Source organism: Perissodus microlepis, chromosome 19, assembly GCF_051167445.1.
Source record: "Perissodus microlepis isolate ML-2025 ecotype Zambia chromosome 19, ASM5116744v1, whole genome shotgun sequence".
Classification (NCBI taxonomy): domain Eukaryota; kingdom Metazoa; phylum Chordata; class Actinopteri; order Cichliformes; family Cichlidae; genus Perissodus; species Perissodus microlepis.
In genome coordinates, this window is record NC_140479.1 from 26,025,863 (window position 1) to 26,049,170 (window position 23,308).

Genomic DNA, 23,308 nt, shown 5'->3' on the forward strand with positions numbered 1-23,308 from the left:
GTCTTTGGTGCCTCTGTGTGTGTCTTTTCTCACCTTTCCCATCCCTGGATTTTCCTTCACTTTGGAAACTGCACGGAGCAGACATGGTGGGGCAGGGGGTGGCGAGACCTGCAGGATACCGCTGAAGTTGGTCGGGTAGATGGAAGGTTCTTGCGGGTGAAGCAGGGAAGGCAGGTTTTTCTTCCGCTTGGAGGAAAGATTCAGCTTCTGAGCTGCCCTGGAGGTGGGAAGAAAAAAAAGCCTTGAAAGTAAAGCTATACTTAGAAAACTACCAAGCTGTAAAGTTAAGCAAATCCTTTTTCTTTCTCTCTCAGGTAATGTTTTGTTGAGGAGGTACCCTACCAAGAGCTTATTGATTTTAAATGTCTACCTTGACAAAAACCACACACTAACACTTTAACATAAAGGTCAACAATCTGCTCTTAGTCTGCCAAAGTAAACAAAGTCAGGAGGTGAGTTACATTATGCCACCACTCCCAACCCTTCTCCACTCTAAAAATGCTTTTCCCTCAACTCCCAACTCATACTCCCATACCAAGAAGGATAATGTTTCAGCTCTCGACTTAAACTAAAAGTGGAATTCTCTTACACCTTTATGTTTTTATACAGAATAGCTCTCTAAGACAAATGGTCACCAGGTTCTCTGCTCAAAGGGACCAGACGCAGACTGTAAAGCCACAGGAAATACATGCACTTATTTTGATCAAACGCAGCAAAAAAAACTGTCGTGGATGTGACATCTGAGGACTGTTGAAACACTTCCCTCTAGCACATACTTGTGCCCTTCTCTGCTAATCATTGCAGATAAGCGATGATGACAGCATCATTTGGGTGGCTGTGACTCAGAAGATAGAGCAGATGATCTACTAATAAGAAGTTGTGGTTGAATCGCTGGCTGTATCCCAAAGTATCCTTGGGCAAGATAGTGAGCACTGAGGTTCTCCTGATGTGTAATTGTTAGATAGAAAAGCATTAGAAAAGACCCAGTTGTTTTAGTATTTGAGACAAACCTACAACATGTATGTATTTTGGAAGTTGTAAACAACCTCGATAATCAGATGTTAGTTTAGTGATATCTAGATAGTCACATGACAGTTCTGCTGATACCAAACAGAACCCAGTTCTGTAAGTGAATTGACCTTTTTCACAGTTTAAATTCTGCTGTCATTCTGGTCTCTTTTCAAAGTCAAGAAGATCTCCATAGAACAATCAGAAGGAGTCATTCTTTTTTGTGCAAACTTCTTCAACTTTATAGGCAACACCAATATCTCTGCCTGGCCTGCAGGGACCCCGGTCCAGGTGGTTCGAGTTTTTGCTTTGCCCTAGATCAGTTAACACACACCTCAGGCAGTAATTCAAGGTCAGTAAGGAAAGTAATACCCAAAGGTAATTCAAATGCACTCAAATGGGTTTCATTTAAGCAGTCAGATTTCAGAGAAGTACGGGGAAGACAAAGGGGCGGTTGTCAACATGAAGGGAAGTGTGGCGCGGAGAATTAAGGAAGACCTGAAGTTGAGAATAGAATGTGAAAAATCTGCAGAGCAAGGCTTTTGAGGAGAGGTAGAATACATAGAGAACATGAAAAGGAGAAAAGAGGAAATCTGGAGTACAAAAAGGATCTGGTGAGTAGCATTTTTCTAAAAGGCCAGCCTGAGCTCATTAGCTGTGTTCTGGGCTCCTCTGGACAGGACTAGGTGGGCTGCTGCCAAAAACAGAACCCCCCTCTCGTCCCTATCTCCTTGTGTCCTGGAGTGACAACCCACCCCGCTTCCTCTTCTCCACCCCCTCCCCTCTCCACTGTACACCCCCTGCAGTGACAGCCCAAGAGCACAATCAGCGAACACACTGCTTGCTGATGGAATAATTATTGCATCCAAGAAGACTACAGGAGAAGCCGCTCCCCGGGGAGCTGCCTATGTGTGATAGCATGCGAGACGGATCGTGTGACACGGAGTGAGATGGAATAGATGAATGCGAGATGGAGAGAAAGAAAGGGGAAGCTATAGCAGAGTACACGTGGCTGCGCGAGTCTGCGAGTGTGCACGCACATTTATGAGAGGCATCCGCAGCACATTCATTCAAGATAAATCTACCCTGTCCCTCTGTCTCTCTCTGCCTCTCTCTCTCTCTCACCCCTCACCTCATTCTCTCTTCTCTTTGAGTTTAGACAGAAATCAAGCAGCACCCATAGAGTAGCATAGAAAAAAAGCCACTCCACTTCATTTATAATTGTTTTGACCAGCGAGTAGCGTTCACAGCCCAAAGCTGCAATTGTAACCTTGAGCTTTAATTCATGCAACACAATGACAATCAGTGCACATGTTCATGAATGGAAGGTGAGGGATGATTATGCTAGGGCTTTGTTTTTTTCAACACAGTCACACATACACAGGTAAACTGCTTGTCTCTCCCCACCTCTCCCTCCCACGTTCTCTCCTACACTCTTTCTCTCTCCTCTCCTTACACAACTATATGATCAGTCATTGGGAAAAAAGAGAGAGAGGCAGTGAAGAGAGGCTCAGATTTCTTTGCCCACAACAGCTTGTCCACCTGTTCACTCAATCTCAATGCTAATGAAGCTGTTTTCCTTCACAACTTTCTCTAAAATGCTCAAAGGAGACTCTATATGTATGAGGAAGCGAAGCCCGAAAACACTTGAACATACACTCATGCTTTATGAATTCTGTTGAATGTTAGAAAAGTGAGCCAAAGCTTCACCCCCCGACATGCACACATTGTGAGATACTTACAGCTCTTTCCAATCCATTATCTAGTTTATGCTCATAGTCAAAAAACAGGCAACTGATAGAGTTCAACTTTGCTGTCCTTGTCCGTGTTGTCACTTTTCTCCATTATTTGCACATTTGCTATGCCGGCACACTCAGCAATTACACAGCGAGGTGGGGTTGCTTGCTACTCAAGGCACAGAGGTCCTTTTCGCTACGATCATCAACGTTCCACTTAATTTCACAGAGGCTTGTGAGAAGCTCGGGGGGCAGAGGGAGAGCGACGAGTGGGAGGCGTGGGCGTCATAGTAACTGAATGGAACAAGCGGCAGGTGGGGCTGGGTGGAGGTGGGCAGGCAGGATGAGTGCCCTTCAGGAAAACCAGTAGGTGCGCAGTGAAGGTGTAATCCAGAGAGTTTCTTAAGAGAAGGTGAGGACGAGGTTAGGATGAGGATGTGCACCTCCTGTGTTCATGCACTATGAAAGCATCTCTAACTCCTTGCATGTCTTCTTCACCTGCAAAAGTTCAGACGCAGTTCAGAAACCGCAGAAACTTGGCTTGTCCTCCGACTCAGTTTTACTTTTTCTTCGCATCCAATTCTTCAGTCATCCCATAGGCTGCTTTTTTTCCCTCATCCAGTTAATCCACCGTACTTGTCTGCTGTGAGTGGTTACAGATCCTTATGCCTCGGTCCTTCCCAGACGCTCTACTGCTTACAGGCAGAAGGCAGGGAAAATAATCAGCGCTCCTGGCTGGGCTGCAAGATTTCCTTGAGTAGCTGAGAATGAGAAGAATTCCTGCTCCTGTTCCACCTCTTAGTCCTTCTCCTGCAATCGGAGAAATTCTGGCAGCTGTCCTGCCGTGTCTCTCTCTATTTCTCTTTCCCTGGCTCTCTCTCTCACACACACACATCCACACACACACACTCCCTCCTCTCTCCCTGCCTCCCACCTCTCCCTCTCTCTCTCCCTTTCTTTCCTCAGCCCAGCCCCTTTTCGCTCCGACTGCCAGACGAGGTGTCAGCGCTCGATTGCTGGCTGCTTGCGGCACAATTTGCGAGTGCTCTCTTTCTCTCTCTCTCTTTCTCTACCCACACACACACACACACTCACTGTCTCATTCAGCCTTCTGCACAAACACACATGCATGCACCCCACCACACGTCACATGAATAGTTAATGCATGCAGGAGCCCTCTCTTCTTTTAGGGTCCCACACTTCAAACAGATTTGGTTAGTATGCCTACAGTGTATGCATCCATGAGCCCGAGTGTACATGTGTGTTCCTGTGTTTTTGGGGTAGCATGTGTACACTTCATATTTGTATTATTTTATTTATTTTTTTGTCGTTGCTAACAGATGTAATTAGCCGGAAGAATGAGAGCGGTATTAATCATAAGGAGCGAGACAGGATAAGGAAGGATGTACTTAAGAGGAGAAAAATGGATTTCTTCAATGAATGATGCTCTGACTAAACTGGAAAGCTGAGGGAGATTAAAAAAAACAAAAAACAAAAAAAGAGGACAGACAATGAACAAATGACTTCTTAGAAAGGCAGATTTATGCTGGCCACTAAGAGAGAATGCAGTCAGTCAATGGTCAAGGGTAAAAAGGGGAATGAAAGCATGTGAGTGGGTGAGCGCTGGGGTGAGAGTACCCTGTATTCCCTGGGCTGCCAATTTACCAGTAAGCCCTCTCAGCCCCCCCAACCAGCCAGTCTTGTTTGAAAGGCTGCTACTTTGGCTGCAGAGTGCCTACTACAACATATCGGCAAACAGAGTGGGTGTGAGACTTGCCAGATGAAAGTACATGCAGCACTAGGCTCTATCAGCTCCTCTCCTTCTGACACAGTGCCCCTTATATGAACTCTGCTGGATTAAATTTGAAGGCAAACAATAAAGCCAACACCACCTACATTTTTCGTACAGTAATAAAGCTGTTTGATATATCACATAACCTTTTCCTTCTTCCCTTTCTGCCCTTCCATAGCATGGTTACCTTTGCTTTTCTGCAGTGTTTGCTTTTCTGAGGTGGGCTTATTTTAAAGTGCTAGGACTGTCTCCTAACAGAGTTCTACATGCTTCACCACCATCGAATCCCTTTGAGCAATGATTGGCAACAGATGATGAGCAAAAGACAATACTAATGTCGGCATTGGTCACTCTGACAGTACAACCGGTAATTATTCTCATCCCTACTGCTGCTACCACCAGTGTGCTTTTCACTGTTATACATCAAACTGACATAAAAATAGGGGACAGCCACAGTTGGAACTATCCTGATAGTCTTTCAGCTCCATCACTGTCTTCTTATGAACAGACCTTAGGGACAGATAATCAGAGTAATATATATAAATGAGCTGAAGCAAGACAGATGTAAAATCAAGAACCCTTTAAATGAAAAGGTCTCCCGGTGCCTTTGTTCGAGAAAGGACATGTAGATTTCATCCTTTACCTAAGGAGGGAGTGAGAGCGAGGGAGGAGCGGAGGTGGTCAATGGTGGCACGACAGAGAAAGAATGGTTAGGCTGTATTCTCTGACTAGATTCAAAACTTCACTGTAGCCTGTCAATAATGTTCCTAGCCTTTTTTCTTTGCTTTGTCAAATTAACAAGAGAAATTCCTCTGACCCAGAGAGACATTAGTTGGTGCGCCCATTAGCTTGTTTGTACAAATTTGTCTCTGCTCTCCACGCCAGCTATACAGCTCTTTAGGTACCTCTTTTCTGTGGTTAATTACCATGTTGGCCACATTTACTATCCTTGACACTTCCTTTCTGTGAATCTCCTTTCTTTCCCCTCTGCAGACAAGATAAGGCTGCTCTGGCCATTCATGCGCGGATCAGATCACTCAGTCTGATATGAGACTGCTTTACCCGCGCCACCCCACCCACAGCGAGTCTCCCACTGCTGCTGATTAGCAGGCTGGCATAGCTCTTCACGAATGGGAGATGGGAGTACTGGGGCTACAGCCAGCTTCAACACCATGCAGTGATAATGACTACGGCACAATGAGTTCACTCGCTCACTGGTTGCTAGAGACACTGAGAATTTACCCCATACCAGTGACGGCATTCGTGAGACTTTCTCTTTAGTTGAAGCCGGTATAGCCATGTTGCTGTTGTATATACTGAGTATTTTGCCCTCACCATAAATGCCAAATCAGCAGATGGTCATGATTGACTGGGCTGGATGTCTGTTGATCTATATCAGAGCAGGTACTGTGTTTTTGAGTCAAAAGATAATCATTAGGAAACCTCCCCAGAGCTAAAATCAGTACAGGCTGTCTTATTGATGGGCTGCCCTTGACATGATCAAACAGCTCTCTGCCCCAAAGGTGTGGGGGTATAACATAAATCTAGTGTCTGTAGGAGAAATACAGACTTAGTTCTGTTAAAGCAAGAGCACCAGACCGAAGTTTTGTGTGCAGGTAGACATCGCTGTGTGGTTTTCTCTTTGCCAAATTTTAGGTAGGATTAAAGCAAATCTGCATCTCTGCACTGGCCTCGTTGGTCGCGGTCCCAGGTCACCCACAGCCTGACCCAGCCTTCGTTAAACTTTGGCAGTGATTAAGTGACCGTGACATCAGCCTGTGAACACACACACATGCATACACACACATTCATACGGTGTGCAGACGAGAGGAGGTGATGTCATACTCTGCCAACCAGCGCTGGCAGCGAGAATGCCCACCCAGACAAGATTTACTAACAAGGTCAGGATGCCGATCATTAAATGAGACAAATGCTTCCATGCCATAAAAGCTTCCTGAGAGTTCATCCGTTGTAGCTGTATTTCAGAGGATTAGAAAAGACCCTTTGACTGCCCTGTGAAGCTGTAAGTGTCACCATCTTTCAGATGTGGAGTATAAACATACGCATTAACCTAACACTAAAAGCTCCGGTGGTCACATAAGGTAGGTTCTTAAACTAACCAGAGAAATGGTCAATGGACTTTATTTATATACCTCTAGCCTTGCTGAATACTTAAAGCATTACAAGCATCATTCATACATATAGCACTTGTGCTTTACATAAATATGTAACTAAGGGACCGTTTTGGGGAATCAGTATCTTGTGCAAAGACACACCAAAGGACGCGGGCGGAAAAGCCAATAAATGAAGCACAAGCCTCTGATTAGTGGATAACCTGCTCCACTCCCTGAGTCACAGCTGCCCCACAGAGACATAGTTGGGTTACCTGAGACGCAGCACTGAACATATGGGGAGAACGCTTTAGAGCTGGCTGTTGAATAGATGACAGAGCCTCCTGTGTGGCACAGACGTTTAGTCTGATAATGAGCCCGTTTTCTTTCTAAAGTCTCCCTGCAATTAAAAGACCTCTGGTATAAACATTCATTTAGTTTTTCTCACTTCCTCCCTCTTATCCTAAATCACTCAAAACAACTGCCTGAGGCTACAGCAGCATGGACACTGAAATTAATGCCAAATATGGTTTTAAAAAAATGTAACTGTAGCACAAAAATATGCAATTTTATTTTACAGACGCTGCTAAAAGAAAAAAGAAAAAAAGCTCCCACCTGGAGCTACGGGAACAGACATTCTCCTCTGTTCAGCATGGTTATCTTATCGTTCAGATTCAGATTCAGATGAGCATCTTTCCAAACCAAGATCTTTCCAGTAGTTTTGAAAAATGTGTTTCCTCACTCCTTTGGCAGCCCCAGATACATTAAAATGGAAGAGAGAACTAACTGGCTTATCGGGCTGTCAGTTAAATCTTATCAATCCAAAGCTCTGAAGCTTTCAACTGACTGCGAGGCTGCTTTCTCCTGCTTGGCTGTTTTAATAGTATACTGAAGGTAGAGCTCCTCTGTGCTGTATTGGCTTACACAGCAGCAGTTTGCTGGAAGTGGCCAAACACCTCCAGGCTAAGATTTATAGACTTTCTATAAATCCTCAGAAATAGATAAACGAATCCCAGCAAAACCAGACAGCAATGAATGCAATGTCCAGTTAGCTGAGCGATACCCTGCACGGCACACTCCAAACGCATCGGACCGACGCTTTTCAGGAAAGCTCTTTGTTCCAACAAGGTGTTCAACAAGCCTTTTGTTCCTGCTTAGCGTCTGGCCTTGGACACAGAATATCAAATGGATCATTATTTGTGCGCTGACTGCTGACGGCCCAAGGCTGAGCATCTTCACTGCACCAATCTGCAGCCAATTAAGTAAGGCCAAATGCATTCATGTAACATCTGTGGATACAATGCGTCATCACAGAAAAGAAAGGATTCCGCACAAAAACTGATGTCGCCTTTTTGCAATTGACTTGTCGCATTTGTATCATAATGTGGATTCAGGGAGGTTTCCTGTCAGGAGAAGAAAAAGAAGTGCAGCTTTCCGTAAATAAAATCCCAAATTCTTCCCGGAGGTTGTAAACCTGTTTTGTTGCAATCTCCTTAGAACTCTTTTCAACCGGTCTGTGGACTGAGCTGGAAAACAAGGGATTAGGGTATCCTCTGGAGAATTGCTTGAATAACAGGGGATCATTTGGAACACGGGGGAAGAAAGGGATTCTGAGTGGTAAATGGAGGGAAAATCACTGTAGAGGTGAGGAAGGCGTTAAAAAATGAATTGGGGGGATAGTAAGTAAGAGAAAGCTGCAGAGGAAGCGTAAGGAAGGAAGAAAGAAAGACGGAGAGCGAGGGAGGGAGCAGCAGGCTGTAGAGCCAAGTCCTCTCTTCGATCAGTGGGCCTGGCTCTGTGCCAGTGAAGCGCTGTCCATGAGGAGGTAAATCATTTTCTGCCTGAGAAAGAAACAGGGAAAAAAAATGATTGGTGGGGGTATGCCACAGCCATCTTGGAATTACTTTATTCCCAAAGATGGGAATTCCCAGTCGGCCAAAAATAAATGGAACAGTTGGCCCAGAAAGTGAAAAAACTCATCAATATTCAAGAAAACCTGGTTTGGTGATTCAGTACATGAGGGTAAACAACACAAATTTAAGAAGTGGCTTGTATCAGCGCAGACGTAAAAAGAACTTCTTTTTACTCTGATTTTGTTGAGAAAAATCAAAAAAACTATGTAAGGTTGATTTGTCTCCTGTGCTTTTGGATGTCAGATCAAGAAGAACTGGCTCATGCCAGTAGACCCTCACTATCCCACTGCGGTACAGAGAAGGCGCTCTGTGCCATTGCCAATAAGGTTAAAGAGGGGTGGGAATATTTGTGGCAGACAAACCCACAGGGTTTTTGTGTTTAACACGCTGAATATTAAGTATTGTGTCTCCAGACACCCTGCACAGTCACACACCCACTAATTCACCTCAACCCCGGAGTGAAAGGCCGCAAAACTCTGTTGCCAAGCTAGGGTCTTAAGGAAGGCTTAAGATGAGCAAAGGAAGGAAAATGATAGGGTATTGTTGCATTTACTTTCACTTTATTGTTCCTTGTAACATTGAGGATCAAGTCTTGCAAATATGGCCTTAACTAGCTTGAACACTGGGCCATGACGAGGTGAAGAAAGCACAGGGCTTTAGCTCTGCAGGACATGTTTGTTAGTCATTTAGATAAATGGGCCAATTAAACTCCTTTGTGGAAATAACTGCATTGAAATTCAAAGGTCATCCAACAAAAATCTCTAACAATTGACTCTAAATTGTTTACAAGAGGTTTCCAAAAATGCAGCGTCAGTAAAATGCTCCGCTAATGTGTCAAAACTGGTTCATGCAGCAAAAGTAAAAGTCTTTGGAAGAACATTCACTTTTCAGCTGATGGGTGACAGATGATAATGAAGACATGTTCATCCCTGCTCCGCCGACTGCAGTCTCCCCACCTCTGGCACTGCTGACAAAGATTAACAGCTGCTTTCATCTCTTCCAGAGCATTTTCTCTCTGCTCCTCAGACAGCGCTCCAGGTATTTTGCTATGCTCCTCTCCCAGGCTGCAGAGAATCTGGAATAACTCCACATTTTCACATGTTGAACTGCGATTCACCCGTCATCCCACCCACGTCTTGCCTTCAAAACATCAGGTAGGCTGTTGCACTCAGGGCACACAAACACAACTTTTGGAACACACATGAAGTTATCACTGACTGAGTGACGTTTCCTGTCTCGGAAATCGCTTCGGTGCTTTTTTAGAAGCAGGATATTTGATAGACAAGCAACAAATGAGGCCTGTTATCAGACAATTATGAGACAATTCCTCAATCAAATGTTATGCCCCTGTAGCGTAATGCTGTCAGAGGGGAAACTAACGTGAGAGCGTGATAACTTTGGGAGAGACGGGCAACGGGGGAAAAAGTCAGAATACTTCTGGATCACTTCTCCACTTCATTAATCATTTGCTGCCAGAGTAAGACACCTAGCTATTATTTATTTGCACTTTCCCACACAGAGGCTATCACAACAAACAGGCCCACAGGCTGATGAGAACATTTGGGAGTGATTAATCAGTGGGCGGCCTGGTGAGACAGAAAGCAGGGGGAGGGGAGGTCTTACATGTGTTTCCTAATCTTTCATCTATATTCTGGTCAACTGGTAACCCAACTAAAACCAGAAAAGGTCCAAATCAGGTGAAATGGGCTGTACTGCCATGAAAGACGACGTAAATCAAATGAAAAGTGGAGACCAATCTGAAAATAAAAGCAGGGAAAGCAAAGAAACCGCGTGGCTGAGAAAAGCCACCAAAATGCCAGCGACTGTAGCCACATTATTCAAATTAAGCAGTTTATCCTGTATCACATACTGATAAACTGAGTCACCGAAACACACACAGCTACACTTGCTGGTTCTCATAGAGCGTATGGGGAAAAGGGGATTTTAGCACACCACAGCTGGCTCTCATGCGCTGGGTCGTGAACCGATTATAGGCTATAATCCTCTCCATTCAAGACGACGTGCATGTAGAAAACAGTGACAGAAACACAGGGGAGATCAACCGTCCTCGCAGCTTTTAATTTGATACGGCGGTTTTGCACGTCCAAGCCGCTCGCTTGTCTCATACATAAGTGGACATGAAAAGGTGGGGCGCAATATCCTTTACAATTACTCTTAATCTTCATAATTCTCCACTAAGAAGTAGACTGTGGAGCAAATAAAACATGGGTGATGTACTAGAAGGACCATTAGGCATCCATCCTGTTTTAATGTAGCTTATTTTGCATTAACTGCTGCAGACTATAGTGAAGCCAGAAGTTAATACTGAAAATGTTCTGATAATAAACTGTCAGCAATATTTTTTATGTTTAATTTTTCTTACAAGCCCTGTTGTTACTTGTTTTAAATTCCCCACAGCTACCATCAACCCATGTGAACCCTTTCAACCTCCTGGAGCCAAGCTACATATAGATGGAGATTAAAATAAAAAAGACAGTGTTATCTGAATGAAATGATTCAGCTACTAGGGCTGTGGGTAATGAGGGAAACCTGTCCTAACAATGCCCTTATCCTCAGTGGTAATCCGAGCTACATCCAGGGAAAGCTAGCGCCTCACAATTGACTTATCGAAGGACGGCGGGTGCAAGGTGGTGCTGTGCATATAATATTTATGTGTTTCACAACAAAATAAAGCTCTAGCACATGGGGAAGTCAACCTACAACCAGTGTTTAGGCAGATATTAGTTATTCATGTTGAATAGAAGTCTGTGGCGTGGCTGAGCATTGTGATGCCTGAGAAACCCCACTAGGAGCCTTCCTTGTTTCCTTGGATTCTGAGGCAAAAAAAGGCACTCGTGAGAGCTCATGAGGCCACGGGCGTCACTCTACAACTGCACACAATAGGTCATAAAATTCCTCAACATATATTCCCTGCCACCAGCTATTGCAGTTTACTCTTTCTTATTCCTCCATACTCTCACACAGTGTCTCACACCCACAATGTTAAAGAGAAAGTGGTTGTAATGACAGAGATAATAGACTCCATTTGCATGACACTTTTCACTGAGGTGCACTAAAGAGGTTTAGATGGCATCCCTCAGCCCCTACAGGCACGATGCATAATATCCATTCAACAGGCTGAGGGTGAGAGAATTTAGTCTAACGCGATAACTAAACGCTAATGCGCTGATCACGGAGCCCAGTGGGCAATTATCAGAAACATGCCGTTAAATGGGGAATGCTGGACGTGGGCAGGCAAACAGAGACGGAAATGGATTGATGCTGGGAGCGTGACCTCACCCTGCCCACGTGAAGCAATCGCACACAATTAAACCTTATTTATTGTCTCTGTCACCATCCTGAGTGACAAAAGCAGCCCAGTGTTAAGTGAGAAGCCTGCAGGACAGAGGTCTATGCTCCACATTTATTCATGTATGTTATCAATCTGTCAGGCGAGGATGGCAGCGCTTTCCCCTCTCCCCCAGGGCTTAGGACACGTGGACCCAGTGTGAGCACACAGACTTGAGTCAGCACTTCAGCTCTTTGTTTGTCACCCCCCTCCCACTTTAACTGACCCCCTGCAGGCTATGTGAGTGGGCCAGACAGACTTCCTGACTCAGGGATTTATTTGGCGTATCGGGGAGGGAAAAGGCATCAGGCTACCACGAAGGCTGGGACAAACCCTTTGCTTTTCTTTCAGTGGAGCTGTTTGCCATTTATAATGACAGGCACAAGTGACTCGGTGTTGCTCATCACACCACAGCACATCAGTCTGCTGCTGCACGGGGCACAGCACTATCACACCATGTTATCATATCCCAGGGAAGTCACAGATGCCCAGAGAGTGAGAGGGAATCTGCAAATGCAAATCAGTACTTCTATTTATTTCTAAAATATCCACCCAGGCTGAAAATGGTCTTTTCTATGTCAGTCTTTATATCAAAAGACAAATTTTCTGTTACCTGAGAACGATGGAGGATTATGAGTCAGAGTGGAGCAGCATTTTGCTTTTTGCGGGTGGATGAGAAGGTGGATGTGGGTAGTGAGATGTATCTACTCGACACAGATGCCCGAGGCTCCGAGGCCAGGCAGGATCTCCATCAACACCTCAGCCTTGACGGTGCCCGACAGGCCTTGGTTCACAGGTTCACACCTGGGTTTATCTACTGAGCCCCAGCCCTTTTGTGGCCTCAGCTGCCACTGGGTCCGCCGCTGCACAGAGGCAGCCATTAGTCCCATCAGCCAGATTATGGCAGGAAAATACCAGCTGGTGTTTTATCCAACAGTAAACAAAGACAAATACCAGAGAGCAGCTCAACCATCCCAGCTACCACCCACTCAATACTTCTGATGAGCCATTCGCTGCCCTGGGCATGTGTTGCTCAGATTCAACAGATTGATATGAATCAATTCTCATTTGTCAGACTCCGGAGACAGAGGTAGTATTAACATTTCAGCTCCACTGTGGCTACTTTCTCAAAATGGAGCCAAGGTTTCTACAGTATGTTACACATGCTATACATTCCACTCACACTCTTGCTCTCGTGGTGGAATCCATCTCGCTCTGGCTTGACAACAAAACCATTAGCCTCTCACCTCCAGGGATCAGACAGTCCAACTCCAACTGCACAAAACTGCACATTCCACAGAGTGGAAAAGAGCGTGTGCCACACAAAGAAAGATAAATTGAGAGGGAGAGCGAGAAAAAGAGGGAGAAAGGGGTGAGAGGGGAGGGGAAGAGAGAAAGAAAACAGGGCACCTCTCGCACACAAACACACACGAATATCAAATATCCAAGTGCGCTCAATGATGTCTGTGCACAAAATAGCTTACTTTACTCTCATGGTAGTGAATCCAATATTCTTCTCCACAGGTACAGGTCTCCTGCTCTTAGTGCTGTCAGAAAGGAGCATCAGCCCGAGCACACCATCTGAATGACAACACTTATAAGGACATTCTTCCTGAGCTGCTACTGCCCCACTCTTTATCCTCCCTGCCATGTGGGCCAGATCAGCTGTGCTCGGTGCACCCCTCTGGTTCACATAATCTATCCTGCCTATTTGTCATTCACTGAGATCCCTGCTGTCGATCACAGCACAGCCAACCAAAGCCAGCAGTGAGATGCTTTGTCTGCTCTGAGCCTCTCTATGGACGCCATACAACTGCATCACTGTCTCCTTTACAAGCAAAACAAATAGGCCGGCTCGCACAAACTCCAGAATAAACATAACTGGACACTGGCCTTCAGCAAGTCATCTGTTATTCAGAGCAAGAACAGCTACTTGTCATCCTGCTGCGCTTCCACTGTGCAGCATGTAGGACTCATTACTGAAGAGATGCTCTTCCCTCCATCTGACTAAATTATAGTCCAGTGGAGTAGAGAGGGCTGTTTCAACTTCCTGATTTCCAATCTTCACTTTTGAAAGAAAAATCAGTTACATTTTATTCCCACACGCTAATGACTTGTTTCTATGGTTACTCAGAGCAGCCAGGGGGATGAAGGGCAGAGTGAGCGTTCCTGACACAAAGGCACGGTCTTGTGTGTGTGTGCAGGAGAGCCGAGGCTAAATGGCCCTGCTGCCACAATTACAGGAGGATCCCTTCTGCACAATCACAGTCATTAGTGCACAAACACTCACCTGGGCAGCAGCTGTAGGCACCGGTGGATGACCATGAAACCACTTCCTCCTTCGCATTCCAGCAAACAGCTGTCCACCCAGCCCCTGCAAATCCCAACCTTTCAGCCTGCGTGCCACTTCTAAAGTCTGCATCCACCGACTGTTGTGTCTCTGAGGTCCTCTATACTGCTCTATTCATTATCTCCTTGCGTCTTAAGAGTGACTTCATTGACCATCTCTGGGGTATGATAAGAGACGGTAGATGGACAAACTTAAACAGGGGCCCAACAATGTAAGATAACACTATCTCATACTGCTATACACAAAATTTGCCAGCTGATCAAAGTTGGCTGCAAACTGAGCAACCATCTCCTCTCATCTCATGGGCCTGGTGTGTAATAAACACACTGCCACAATCAGCAGGTGTTAATGGAAGAGAAAGATGGGGAGAAGGTTGTGCGAGGCAGCAGTTAGCCGCACCGTCTAGCCCCTGCTGTGAGCGTCGCCTGGTTTCATTACACAGCGGTGTGTCAATACACTAATCATATGCTCTGTCACAAGACAATCAGTGGTTAACGTGCTAGTCAGCTGAACACATGGCTCTAAATTCATTACCCCAAGTAACACACTGACGTAGCCAAACACACATAATGATATGCACACACACACACACACACCATCCAGTCAGAGTTTGACCCCTGACTCTTCCTGTCTCTGCAACTGTAAAGTCAGTCTAATTGCAAACTGGTCGTTACTGGCCCTGGGGTCATCTTTTGGTTTCAAGCTATTTCCTAAGATTACGAGAAACAGGAAGTGGGACAAAAGAACTGTTTTTGAGCTGGAATTTCACATAAGCCTGAAAGAAGCATTCATTAGATGATCAAAGACTTTTCCTATTTTCTGCAAGTGGAAGAAAAAGAAGCATCAAGATAATATAAATGGCTGATGGACTTGGAATGGGAAGATTCAGAGAATAAAAGCTACACTTGGATTTTTTTTTTGACTTGCATTTGTCTACATAGCCTGGAAGGCATCTCTGTAATGCTGTTAATCAAATAAATTCATGTGAACAAATGAGTCATTTGGTCTCTTAAATTAATGAGTAGCTTCTTTTCCATAATCATCTGGTCTATCAAATAAATGATCTGTCCATAAATTACATTAAATACTTAAATAAGTCTTAGGGATGTGGCGAGAAGAGACTGAATTTAACATTTAAAATCCCAAAATATACTAGAAACCTGAGGCAAAGCTGCTCTTAGAACAATCTAACCATAAAAATATCAAAGTTTACTTGTTGTAAAGTTGACACTATTAGAATAAATTAAAATAATAAAACATTGAAGGCACAATTAGTCAATTCACAGGCACAAATAATTCATCTAAGGAGATGCAAATGCTGTGTCGTTATCAAACCAGTGTTTTTACCAGACATATTTAAACTAAATGCTTCTTTAACTAGTTGATGGTTGACTTATTTTTCCGCTGCAAAATTAAACATTGTTAATCACTTTTCTTTTCCTCTCACCAACAGCCTAGCGAGAACACCTAGACTCCGGCTAATTGCATTCTAATTAAAATTTTCATCTGTGAATGGAATAGTGTTAGCGAATGTCAGACAAGTGTCCAAGGAGCTGTTTCCACGCCACTGGGGTAAGAAAAAACTGCTGTTTGGTTATTCTGGTCTTACACCCTGGGCTCGAAGGATTTGCACGTGCATCTCACTAATTGTATCTACGGAGAACAAAAAAAGAATACTAATCAGATCTGAGTTTTCAATCATGTCTAAAACATGAGGGATGCTAATTTCATCTGCTTTTTTTTTTTGCAGCTACAGCACTATCAGAGCAAATGGAAAATATTGTTGAATGACTCAATTTGTTTTGACTGTTTTACGTTTCAGACAACAATGATGTTTTTAAAAAATGAGCAACAACGATTTCACGATGATGTTGATGATGATCCCTTCAGGGATAACAGCTGCAGAAGGTCAGGAAGTGGGTGTGCTTCAAATGGAGAACAGTGGATCTCCTCCACCCTATTTTTTTCTATCTGCAGAACCCAATGCTGTTTGAGGCTGGCCTATCATTATCGTATTTCTGCGGGCCAAGTCAAACAAAACATTCTTGGCAGCAAATTATCTTTTGGATAAAATAAAAGGTGGTGGTGGTTCGCACTCTCTACACCCCGTGTGCTCCACCAGGCCCTGTTGCAGGGAAAAGAACAAGTCCACCTTCCTCTTTTTTCCTGTCCACACTGAATGGCTAGATGCAGCTCTTTATGCTTATCTTTTTCTTTTAGCTCAAGTCCAAAGAAAACATGAGCGTTAATAAATCAATGTCAGGAATTTAACCTGTCTAGCAGAAGGTCATGCCTCACTGTTGTTTAAACCTCGTGCTCCTGCGACAGGAAGCAAGATACACAGGAAGTTGCATATTAGGTGGAGGATTTGGAACATCCCCTTAGTCAAAGGAAAGACCCCATGGTCCCACTAATATACTTGGACCCTGTAAAAGCTGGCAACACAAACTCCATTTGGGATGCTTGAAGAAAAGCTAAGCCACATACTGATCCCCCATGGGCTTCCTGTCACACTCCACAAGCCCCTTCACCGGTTTTCTCTGTCTCCTGTGGTGCAGAGCGTCAATGGTCCTATGCATCATTCTTAGCCAGCTTCCCTTTCAGAAACGCTCATTACAACACAGCACTTTTTGGAGAGATGAGGCAGGGAATGTATGCACTGGCCTGCCAGGAAATCTGTCATTGACAATATTTCCCCAACCATGCACCCGCACAGAGAGGGTGAAGTCTTCTCCAGGGCAACGACAATACCAAAGCCAAGCAATGCTTTAAAAACAGGCTTCTTCAGCCTTGGATACACAAGGACCAAAATGCTTTTACAAAAAATGCATCCTGCGCTACACCTGTGGGAGCATCCAGTAAGTCTATGGCTGGAAAATTGCAAGATCCGTTTAAATTGGCGAGGCAAAACAAAGAAAAAAATAACTAAACATAAAATACCTCAGGACAATAGCTAGCTTTAACCTAAACCCCTTTCGTGAGACACTCCTTCCTCATATCGAATTATGTAATTCTGTTTTCTATTCATGGGCACTGGTGCCTGCAACTAAAAGGTTCATTTAGTTCCATGATGTGTATCCCAAGGCATGCTATAATTCAAGCATGGCAAGAACAACATCTCCAGTGAATAAGTGCCCCACATGGAGGTTAAAACCATGAGACCACGCGAGTCTGTGCATATCTCCTCTTCAGCTCTCTGAAGACTGAATGCATGCAGGTGTGTATGCAAACACATTTCAATTAACCATGCAGTGACTTGACAGCATAGGGGAGGTGCTTACCTAATGAAGAAGGAGGCTGCTGCAGATGAGGAAGGAGACGCGGTGGTTGATGTACTGGTAACGGGCGCTGGGAGTCCCGCTTGACTGGAGCTCCTCAGTCTGCAGGGCGTCAGGGTGCTGCCGCTGGTGCTGGTCATGGTGGTGACGGGGGCCTCCAAGGCTGTGACATCCCTGTCTGCATTTCCCATCAACCCATGGGCCTGTGTACACACAGATACAGAGATAAGACCACAACCGCCACTTAATGGTGTTACCACTCCAGCTTACCTTCCTTCCACTTTATTTACTCCCCCTCTGCCACAGATGGATGGGCAGCTGCTGGAGCCAGTACCAGTTAGTGGGAGTCAGCAATATCCAAAGATAGCTCCCCACAGAACAGCAAGGATGCGGGACCATTCATTGATTCTGGCAACGCTTACAAGGTTCCTCTGGCTGCAGCCTACTGTAATTAAGTGGTAACCCACATTTAATTAGTAATTAAATCACTAGCGATTTACCTCACTTTGCTCCTGATTATATCTATACCTGCAAGTTTAGCACTTTACTCCTCAGGGATGAGGAATGTTTCATCCTGCAGACTCAGTAAAGCTATCTCAGTGAGTTTCACAGGGAGTAACAACAGGTGATGTACAGGTGGCATTTGTTTCATAGCTTAAATGTTTATGAGGCATGTGAGCTGTGCTTAAATGACACACCTTACCCTGGAAAAGAAAAGGACAAGATTTCCTCTTTCAACCCTTCGGCTTTGACAACTCACGCCAAATCTATGAATGAACTCCTTGGATAGACCTGTGTGTCTTCATATTTTTTTAAATTATTTTCTGCAGCAAGACATTCTGCATTAGAACCAGTTCCACAAGTTTAAGTTGTGTCTACAGCGTAATAAATTAACAATAGATTGAAGAAGTTTTGATGAGATTTTTGTGAAAACTGTTGCAACATAAAGCTGTGAAAAATAACATCAACTATATCTAATGGCACTGGCATTGGTTTATTGTGTATGAAAAAGGTTTCACACAGAGTTTGAGATGCATCATGTAACAAAAATTAAAGACATGCAGTATTACCTTTTAGCTCTCAGAACTCAGGTTTTAAGTTCATTTTTAAAGTTGAGGGGAATACTGCAGGATTTTTGGGAAAGCTGGAGCACAGAAAGGGTGAGCAAGAGCTCCGGAGCCTTCAGTGATCCACTTATTTTGGTTACACCAAGCCATGGCGTGCAGAGAGCTAATTATGCAAGTCAAAAGCTGACTCTGAGACAACACTGGAGCTGGAGTCACCATGCAGACAAAAGGTTAATCCCCACTGAAGCCTCACGTTTATCCTAGCTGACGAGAACCCATTCTGTGAGGTTTTAGCATCAGAAATTAAAGAAAGGCTGAAGCTATTCAAAAAAACATTTATAAAACTGACACACGACACTTTGTAATCAGCACTGACCTTGAATTCAGCCCAACACAGGGCAGCAGCCTCAGTGCCATTTGACAGGAAGTGTATTATAAACACAGTTCAGGCCCTCTGCATATTTACCACATTGGGGTTTGCCCTAGACTCATGTTTGGCAACAAAAATAACACCCCTTACAATCTTTTTTATAAAGTGTGTGGCCTTCCACCATTTGCCATTTGTCTACACACACTGACAGCTGCACTATTTATATGCCAAGCCTGACATGAGAATGCCATACATCAGGATGTGAGGACATAGTTACATTCATATATGACAGGCTTGGTTCTTGCTTGGACTCCTGCTACTGTTAGCTTTACACGCAGTACAATGTGCTGCTATATTAAAGCAGGGCTGCATTATCTTTTCCTGGAAACGCTCCACTGACCATTTGTCAAACAGTAGCCTTGTGGTGTTTGGTCTTCATGAATTCCCACTTTCCCCTTTCTTCCTTTTGAGCTTGTTATCAGATTTTAGAGCCATAGCCTTGCTTTAAAGGTCTACTTTTGCTCTCTTGGGGCTTCATCATAGAGGCTAAGTCAGATATCAAGCTGCGCGTTCCAAAGTTTTGACTTTAAAAGCACGAAAAACCAGGCAGCACACTGAAAGCAAACCACAGCAGTAGGCCGCGCACTATGCTGGTGTTAGCTTGGTGCATACCAGCGAAGCAGACCTGCTGCACTTTGTCATGTATGACTAGGGCACTTCACGCACAGCCATACAGGAAGCAGATGTGTACAGCCTATCAAATCTGTCACTGACTGAGTAGGTGCAGTGCCGGTTTAAAAATCAAGTAGCAGACAGTTTCAGGAGCACACAAGACAGCTGGTCACAGGTGGGGTTTCAGCGTGTCCTTGAAATGGACATGTACATTCATACACACACACTCAAGCTTAGCACAGTGCCTTTCAAATAGTATTCCCCTCAGTATTAAAACTGAGGACTTAAGCTCCACAGCCAAGCTGCTCTCTGTAGCCTTGGACCTGCACTTTCCCTGATTCTGGCTGAAAAGTACAATCTATCCCCTGGTCAAGTAATTAGGCTGTGTCACTGGAGCCATGTGTGTTCAGCCGTTTGCACCCAAAGTCAGTAATGAGCTGGCCTTACACCCTTTAACCCCTAGCCCTCCCTGATCCTTTTGCCTTGGAAAGAAAAGGAAGAAAAAGGAGACAAAGCAAGTAACCATAATGGAAAAAAGTGAATGACATGAGTGAAAAGGGTTTGGGAGAATGCTTCCTATGAAATGTGAAGTGAGCAGAGTAGGACAGCTCTTTTTCCACCCTAGACTACTAGGACTCCTCTGTGACCTTTGATCCCAGGAGTCAACAGACGATTACTGCTGAGGCGAAATAGGCCCTGCGTTAATCTGGCTTTCGTGCCTGGCTGGCTTCTGTAACCACCAGAAACCAACTGAGGTGAAAGCTGAGTTCCTACCATGTAGGACTAACATACCACATCTTCTCATTTAATGCCGGTATAATTAAAAGTTCTCTAGTGTCTTTCAGAAAATATAGTGTAACAGCAAAGCATTCAAATTCTTTCCTAATCTGTGAAGAGTGGGGATTTCCTTCCCCTTCATTTCTGTATCATTTTCTTCTCTTGTCATTCTCTCATTCTGTGGCGCATTGCCATCAGAGCCCAGCTGCACCGAAGCAGCCGAAGCCAAGATCATCTGCTGGGCTTCAAATTGGTGGCAATGGAGCACACCGTGGCAGCAGGCAACCACCGGGCCAACAACGGAAACCCTCATGAGTCAAGAACACTTGGTTTTTGCAGATTAGTGCACATGTGGTTGTGGATTTAATTGAGCAAAGGGAAGAAATGCAGATTTGGATCAATCAATTTTTGCTGTTAGCAGCAGCAGCATCACACTCCTAGTAATGTGATTTCACGGATTACCTTAACTACTTAAAGATCTTTATTCAAACTGCCAATAACAGCGGGGATTACATGAGCAACTGTGAAGCTGGAGCATGTCAACTTTGGTTTTTGCATCCGACTCTTAGACTTGCAAAAGACTGTTTCAGAAAATGCACATTTCTCATTTGCCCAATTCGAGGCAGCTACATTCACAGGAACCGCTGCCAGCCAATTATAAAGATGGAGCCACATAGTTTTCAATTCAATAGACAACCACAAACATAGCTTCAGATGTTAACCAGAGCCTTTTCCCAAATGGGAGTGTCAAGGTGCTCTATAATGGTCTGTGTGTGGGAGTGCCTCAGGCTTGACACTTTCTGAAGAATTTCTGTCTAACACACACAGTCCATCTCTGCTTCTTGCACGCTTTCCTCACAAAGAAACCAAGAAGAAATCATGAATTAAAGCTTGTGCCTTTCGGCACTGTGTAACCTCCAATCCTCGAGAGTGTGTGTGGGTTTTTGTCATTCTAAAGGATCTGGTTTTAATGAAAGAATCCAGCTTGAGAAAATAACACCATTTCTTCTGTGTTTGTAACTTAATGTCCTGAAGGGACATTTCTCTCTGTCCAGGGAAGGCTTCAGCCACAGCTACAGAAACCGAGCAACTCACCCTGGCTCCAAGGGCCGCTAATTGCTTTTAGACACATAGATGGAGAACACAAGCCTGCCTCTCCCTTCAGTGCCAGGCTGTTTGATTTGCCCTAGATTGCGTACATGCAGTTAAAAGCTTTTGATGGCCTCCCATAAACCATCTCTACAGGCACTTGTTGACATTAAGGGGAGGAGTGAAAATCTGTCTTTAATTTTTCAAGCAGGAAGAAGGAATAACACTGCCAAGACCTGCAATAGACTGCAGTTATCAGCGCAGCTAAAACAGAAATGGCACGATTTACAGCTTATGAAGCAGATGGAAAATATTAAAGTACAAGGATGAGATCAACCCTGGGCACGCATGCCACAGTTGGCACAAAGGGTTAACTGATGGCACGACCATAGCTGGACTGGCCACCGATTTTTTGTTTTTTTTTTTTTTTTTTAGTAATGGTATAAACAATGAAAGTTGGTGGATTGGCCAGATGCTGGCAGATGTGTAAAAATAACTGTTTGGTGGTGGCTGCCACAAGAGGCCAGGTGGATGAGGGAAAGGTGAGGCAGGAGGAGCAGAGACCCGAGGCGGCCGCCGGTCCGAGTATCAGGTGAACTGAACTCCAGGTAAGAAGTTATGACCTGCAGTCTATCTGGGTCAGATATAAACCAAGTTTAGGTGTAGTTTATTTTCGTTGTGCTGACTTTTTACAGTCAGTTACAATAACTCTGCGTGCTAGCTAGCATGACGGAGTTTCTATACAGCTGGGTGGGTGCTATGATTTTACCGATAGTGAACTTTATTTTATTCATAAGGTTAATTATTAGAGTTGCCAACCGTGCCGTAAAAAACAGAATCGTCCCGCATTCAGAGAAAATATCACGCGTTTGGTATTGAGCTGAGAAGGAACACAGTTTGTCCCAGACTTTAGCTACAATGAAAAAGACACAAAGCTGGAGTTATTCTGCGTCTTTACGCTGTCAGCTGCCTCTTCTTCTCTCATTCAATCATGAAACTGATCAATGATCAGCTGATCGGTATTTCTGCCGCAAGTCCCGTCTCTCCTTTGTTTATCACCCACTTTGCGCCAGAAAGAGGAAACCAGCGGATGTCGCGCTAAACAACAGCAGCGCGTTTAAGCTTGATCATTAGAATTTATTTAATATTAATTTCAAGTATCAGCTGATGTTTGCTGGAGCCACGGCCGTAAAAGCTGCTGGTCATGATATCAGTTTGTATATCTGGTGAGAGGGAAACATGAGGATGAAACCAGGAGATGTCCTTACTGAATCATCAGAGCTGAACAGGTGATGGAAACAGGTTTACCTTTTAGGTGACATGAATGAGTTGAAGGGAAGTTATGAACTGTTTCTGAGAGACAAATAACACCAGGATCCTTTTCTAAGTAGCTGACAGCTGGTAACTGTGCAGGTGCGGGTCTAGCAAAGTTTTGCCAGGGGGGCAGGTAGGGCATTAACAGGGAGAGGTGGGCACAAAGAAATACTTTTCTTTCTTATTCTCATTTAAAATGTCTCGCTTTTATTAAATAATTATCTCAATCTTACAACCAAAGTTTTTATCTGATGTACAATGTATAGAAATCATACATATACCAACAAGACTGTACATCACTGTCACAACAGCGTTTGTTTTCATTCAAAGGCTTTATGGATTTTCCTATAATACCTGGTGGGCCGGTCTCTAGTCAAAATGCCCGGGCCGATTTTTTGTCCCAGTCCAGCCCTGGGCACGACACGCAGTAAATTAATCTGAGAAGGTGCATTAAAAAATAAATGGCCAGCGGTGCACATCGC

At 44.3% G+C, this 23,308-nt stretch overlaps 1 protein-coding gene across 4 annotated transcripts in view; it reads right to left on the reverse strand.

Annotated features, from left to right (window-relative positions):
• kif26ab (kinesin family member 26Ab) overlaps positions 1–23,308 on the reverse strand; it is a 66,077-nt gene that overhangs the window by 15,400 nt on the left and 27,369 nt on the right. For 2 of the 4 annotated variants that reach the window (XM_084914589.1, XM_084914590.1), the window contains exons 4-5: positions 17,541–17,740; positions 34–217 (exon numbers count right to left, since the gene is read on the reverse strand). In XM_084914589.1, the coding sequence (XP_084770715.1) occupies positions 34–217; positions 17,541–17,740 (384 nt within the window). Of the gene's footprint in view, positions 1–33; positions 218–2,750; positions 3,743–13,393; positions 13,684–17,540; positions 17,741–23,308 lie in introns of those variants that run through there. The other 2 variants (XM_084914591.1, XM_084914592.1) reach the window with 2 other exon arrangements.